Genomic DNA, 6,000 nt, shown 5'->3' with positions numbered 1-6,000 from the left:
AGAATTCTTTAAAGACAGAACAATATTTCTAATTTCCTGCACCGTAACCTCCCCAAGAACCATTGATTTCAAGCACGAGGGACCTAAGAATAGCTTCCAAGACTGTGACACAGAGGAATAAGAAACGCTATTAGCAGTTTTTTTCCCTATCTCCGCAAAAAAATTATTCATATGATGTCGAATTTGGCCATTTTCTGTTACAAGTTGATCATCTACAATGAGAGACTTAGGCAGACCTTCTGGTTTTATGGACGGTCGACTAACTTCCTTAATCACGTCCCACGTCTTACCACGTTTTAAATTCGTAATTACTTTCAGGAATTCACCGAAAGTAACAGGGGCCAGGAACATACTAGAATTTTCGGATGACGGTAGATAATCTTTATATGAACCAAATAAAGATTCAGGGGATTCCAGATCAGCAGTAGCACTAAAATGGGAAAAGTAATTGCAAAAATAATCTGCAACAACATCCTTCCTCTTCAATTCAACACCACTTACATTTATGATCACTTCAGGATGTGATGTCTTAGTATTGATTCCAATTTTTTCCTTGATTAATTTTCATGTAGTCCGAGGTGAATCCGATTTTTTAAATGAATTTTCATAATAAATTTGTTCACTTGTTCTAACAATTTTAACCAGCAAATTTTTATAATTTTGGAATCGCTGTACATTATGAGCTGAGGGGTATTTCATTTTTATCTTATAGAGTCGATTTTTTTCCACGATAGATTTTAAAAGCGATTAACTTACCCAAGGTTTATTGGGTGAGTTTCTTTTCCGATATGTAGCTCTAAATGGGCAATGAAGATTCAGTTTTTCGTTCAGAATTCGATAAAATACATCCAAGGATGTATTTGAATCATTCTCGTTAGTAACTTCACTCCAATCTATATCGCTAAGACTAGATTTCAGTTCATTCATATTTACTTTGAAAAATTTCTCCTTTTCATAGGGTTTTCTTTATTGGCTATCTTTTGCGCTCTGAAGTCAGACATTAAAATACAATGATCAGACGTATCTTCCATAACCACGAATTTAGCATCACATGGATAAAGTGCAAAAATGTTATCAATCAGTGAAAAAGATAAATTTGTAATTCGTGTCGGAATAAAACATACTGGGCTCATACAATGTGAAAGGTTACATTCTAAAAACTGAAGGACATGTCGGTCAATCCTTTGCAGGCTTGATCCCATTAGGGATCAAGCCTTGGGAGGCATCCCATTAGTCAATATTGAAGTCCCCAAGGATAAAAAATGGCATTCGAAGATTTGATATCACGCTTAACATATTTTCAAATTTGTCAATAAAGTCTGCCGAGGACGATAAATTACAGCAATTAAAATTTTTTCATTATTTGGTAAAAAACATTCAACAATACAGCTTTCAAAAACCATCTCAGTATTCAGATATAGAAATTCTTTTCTCAGTCGCGCCGGAATATAATTTTTAACTAGTATTGCTAAACCACCTTGCTTTTTTTTATTTCTGCTTACGTGAAAGAATATTAATTATTAATTAATATTAATTTTTTTTTATTTTTAATATTAAGCTAATATTAATTTTATTTGCCGAGTTTTCATCTAAAAATGTTTCACAAACCCCAAGAATATCCGTGTCCGATTCAAATAAAAAAATTTCAGTCGCACCTTGCCCACTCCTCCAACCACGACAGTTCCAAAAAGATATTCTCCTCATATTTTGGTTTTTATGAGCTATTTCATGAGAAAACAAATATTTATTTGGGGGGACTAAAATAGAGTTTAAAATTTCATTATTATCATGGGCTAGGGACGTTTGGAATACATTACTAAAGAGGGCTGATTTTCTTTCAAATTCTTCCAGTCTAGATGCAGGGATCCCATGAGCTTGATTAACCATTATGGTGCATTGACCTCACGCCAAGGAGTACCCCCCCATGCCTCTCCCACTGAAAAATAGAAGCACTAAAACTCACAAATAATTCAACATGGAATACGAAAGAAAAAAAAACACAAAGAAAGGGAAAGAAAGGGAATCCATAGACACTGTAAGTACCAAAATGCAACAACCAAGCCAACACTCTCTCTAACTGCAACTAAATGAACAAAAAAGAAACAAGCACACAAAAAACTTTCTTCACTTGTAATTTTGTTACTACCCTTCATTTCATTCAAATTATCCCTTCGCGCGTCCAACCCAACCTTCAAACAAATCAAATACAGAAAATAACTGAAAAAAAAGGAAAAAATTTCACTTTTCCATAGAACTTCCAAATCCACCCCTATGAATATCAACTCTATGAGGGATATGCGCCAAAACTGAATCCATAAAACCCTTATTTACTTTGTCAACAGTCACTTTTAGAGGCTCAGTGTTTGGACACTGGCGTATACACAAAAGTGGCGGCATTGATTTCGCCACCCAAACATCCCCACGATTAATTCCACTGTTGAGTAATTTCAACCTCACAGCAAATAATTTCCTTCGAACTTCTCGGACCGATTGCGGGGTACCATCCGTCACAAAGATATTAGAATGCTCTAAAATTGACTTGTTTTTCTAAGCTCTGGAAAATTCAAGTTTATATAATAAAAGCAGGCAACCACTTTTATAAGCTATTTCGGAAGTTGTATCCCTCCTCCCCGACATGTCCCCACCTCCAAACAAAACATCCTGCATACGCGCCCGTTGTTATGACTAGTGCTGGTTAAACCTAGAAGCCAAGAAAAATGAGTGGTAATACTTATAGGAAGTGGTTCCTCCAGCTCAAAGTTTTGTACTGTGCTTTGTACAAATTAAAAAACTTTGCACTTTTGAAATTGAATTGACTAGACCTGACGAATAAAGAATTTCAAAAGAAACGACCTGGATTAGGCTAACATTAGAAAATAAAAAAGTGGGAGGTATTTCAGACAAACATTCGCGGTATTTATTTTCTTAGCGCGGCGGCATTTTGTAGAAGATGTGTTTTGATTTTGTATGTGAAGAAAAATAAATAGTAAAAAAAAGTATGTCTTCGAGGCATAAGTCTTTAACGGGTCTCAGGTCTGTCCAAGTTTTACAAAGAATATAATCTAGTAAATCTACTATATGTATTTGTGAACTGCGCATTGAAGAAATACATAGATAATACACAATACCAAAAGAAATATTCAATTTTCGTAGTAGTGGAATTTATACAAATCTTACCTTTTGCAGGAATCTGTATATTAGACGCAGTAACAAGAAATTAATTGAAAGAATTTTGAAAGTACGACACTAATGTCATTAGTGCTTTTATTAATCAAAAACCTTCTCCTTTTTAACAATTTCTGAACGAATTCGGTCAAAACCTTACCATTTCTTGCATTTCGATTCCACTCGTCTGATACTTAAAACTACAGAAAATTAGGGAGCTCCTTCAAATAAAGAAGGGCGTTCCACGTCCTTTAGCCCTGCCCCAAACAAGGACATAAAAGTAATCAGTGTGCTTGTTAGTTATCAATAATAAGAATGACTGATTGATTGTAGATTCTGTCATTAGCAGGGGAGGGTATAGATAAAACGCGAAGTCTTCAACTGAATCTCCTGGCTTATCCATGAACTTGTAAAACTAAGTTTTCCTAGAAACGCGCCAATAAAATAAATGTCGTCGATGCTGGATTTTCGCAAGAACCAACTACGCAACTAATATTGATAAAGCAAATCAATGCGCACATTTTTCTTCCCCGAGCAACTATTGGCATCACCATAATAAAAAAAGAAAGAAAAAACCATCAAAAATTTCTACAATCCTCCCCCACTCAGCTCATGGAACCATTGGAAAAAGCTAATTTAATAATTAATTAGAATTCAGTCTATAATGAAAATATACCTTATAAAATACTAATATAGGCAATTGCTGGGTTCAGGAAGAAGGTCTTCGTGCCTTCGAATTTCAGGTCTTTTTATGATACTCTGTGTGATATTTCCTCAGTATATCTTTTTTCAGTGCTTGTATGACTGAAAAAAAAACGGGTGACCTGATGTGTGTTTTGGAAACTCTTTTAATATCATAATTTAAAATATAAACGACAGAATTAGTTACCATGTTTAAAAGCTAAAAAAAAGTATCTAAGTTGTTAGTACCGTGCAGGTATTCAAAGTGGTTCTATTTCCAGAAGTTGAGGTCACTAGGTGAATTCTGGGTTGAGTTGGTCAACTAAATGGAAAACTTCACACCTAAATTAAAAAAAACCCTATTAGCTGTAGGAAATTAGACATGTTGCAGGTCTTTTTATATCTAATTGTTATCGCTCTTCAATAGGCTGCAGCTACTTCTGCTGTCATTATTTTTTATTTCTTATCTCGAAAATAAAGGAAGGAGGCTCGTTCTTGAACACAGGCTGTATAATTTAATGTATAATTTAATATATATAAATAAATAGATGAGTATATTTTTTATTTAACAATTTCATAATTAAGCATGATTGAAATAAAGGAAATAAAACAAGTTAGACGCGGAGTTTCTTCTTTTCCATATATTTCGCTTAAATGATACCAATAGTAATATTAGTTTCACTTTCCTAATTTACCCAGGTTTCGTTAATTTGGAAAACCGGCTCTTAAATATGGCATTTAAGTGTTAAAAGTGTGAAGACTAAATGAAACAAAGGCTCCGTCCCATGTTACTATCTCCATTGTCTTCTTCTATCCTCGAATTCCATCTTCGTTCCTATATCCGAAAGAGGAATCCCGATTGTATGGCAGGATCGACCTAACGCAAGTTTGTGATCACTCATCCGAGACTGCAAACTTGCTTGCACTGTGAACTCAAGGAGAGAACTACTCGTGGAAATTGCAGCCTATTTAAACACACAGTATTGCACTGGATTCTGTTTAATGACTTGTTTATCTAGTTTCGGCTTGTTTTGGTAGGTTTTTTTGGGTGAACAACCTCCTTTGGCTTGTTTGGTAGTTTTTTTTGGATGGACAACCTCCTTCGGCTTGTTTTGGTAGGTTTTTTGGGTGGACAACTTCCTTTAGCTTGTTTTGGTAGGTTTTTGGGTGGACAACCTTCTTTAACTTGCTTTGGTAGGTTTTTTGGGTAGAAAACTTCCTTTAGCTTGTTTTGGCAGGTTTTTTGGGTGGGCAACCTCCTTTGGCTATGTTTTTCATTATGGGCTACCAATGTGCATTAATGCTCGCAAGCGTGACAATATACCGAATCTAGAGATAATGTAGTTTTATTAGTAAGATGTAGTGAAGATTTAACAAGTCGAATGGCCAAGGCACAATTTTTTTTTCTTTTTTTTTCAGTTGAGGGGAATTTTGAAGGATGGGACGAAAAATTTTAGATCCAGAGAGCAAACGAATAAGAGAGAACGCCCTATTTCATTCCAGAAACATAAGAAAGCATTAACAATCTCGAAACTTACATTTACTCCCACAAAAACACAAAGTAACAAATGTAGTCTACAGTCAATGAGCTACTATTACTGCATCAATGTTTAGACCGCTGGTATCCGGAAGCGTTCCTAGGGTTGGCAGTGCCTGGGGGAAAATTAATTACAGCACCCTCTCTCAACTCAAATATAAGAATAAAACCTGAAGGTGAAAAATTTGACCAAAGTGGGCAGCCCCCACCCCCAGTAGTGATGCCCCTCATTCCGAGCAACGGCACCCAGGACGACTGCCCTGGTTTCCACCTCACCCCTTTGAACAGATCTGCTGGTATCTTTTTTAATTGCCAAATCTGAAAAAAATTTTACTTCTTTTTTCAACGGCTTCCACAACCAATTTCGCAAAACCTTTCATTGGGAAACCATTGCTATCATTAGAAATAGCTATCAATTCCTTAAACGACACAAAACTGCCAAAGTAATTATAAAAATTTTGACATTCCTCAAACTTTCAAAGCATAAATAAAAGTTTCAATAGGCTTTTCAAATTTGGAAATTTTTTTAATGGAAATATTTTTGATTCTCAATAAATCGTTCTACGAACTGCTGGTGAATTCGGCCAGTGTAAGATTTATCATAAAAGCAAAGAAGG

General features: G+C 35.2%; 1 protein-coding gene across 1 annotated transcript in view; it reads right to left on the bottom strand.

The window, feature by feature from the left end:
- Positions 1 to 1,563: 1,563 nt before the first annotated feature.
- LOC136027648 (dynein axonemal heavy chain 3-like) overlaps positions 1,564 to 6,000 on the bottom strand; it is a gene marked incomplete at its 5' end in the record, with an annotated part of 137,231 nt that continues 132,794 nt past the window's right edge. The window contains 1 exon segment of the mRNA XM_065705075.1: positions 1,564 to 4,188. Coding sequence (XP_065561147.1) covers positions 4,169 to 4,188 — 20 coding nt within the window.

Source organism: Artemia franciscana, chromosome 5, assembly GCF_032884065.1.
Source record: "Artemia franciscana chromosome 5, ASM3288406v1, whole genome shotgun sequence".
In the NCBI taxonomy this organism is placed as follows: Eukaryota; Metazoa; Arthropoda; class Branchiopoda; order Anostraca; family Artemiidae; genus Artemia; species Artemia franciscana.
Note: the sequence above shows the minus strand (reverse complement) of the source record. Positions and strands in the feature narration are given on the sequence as shown.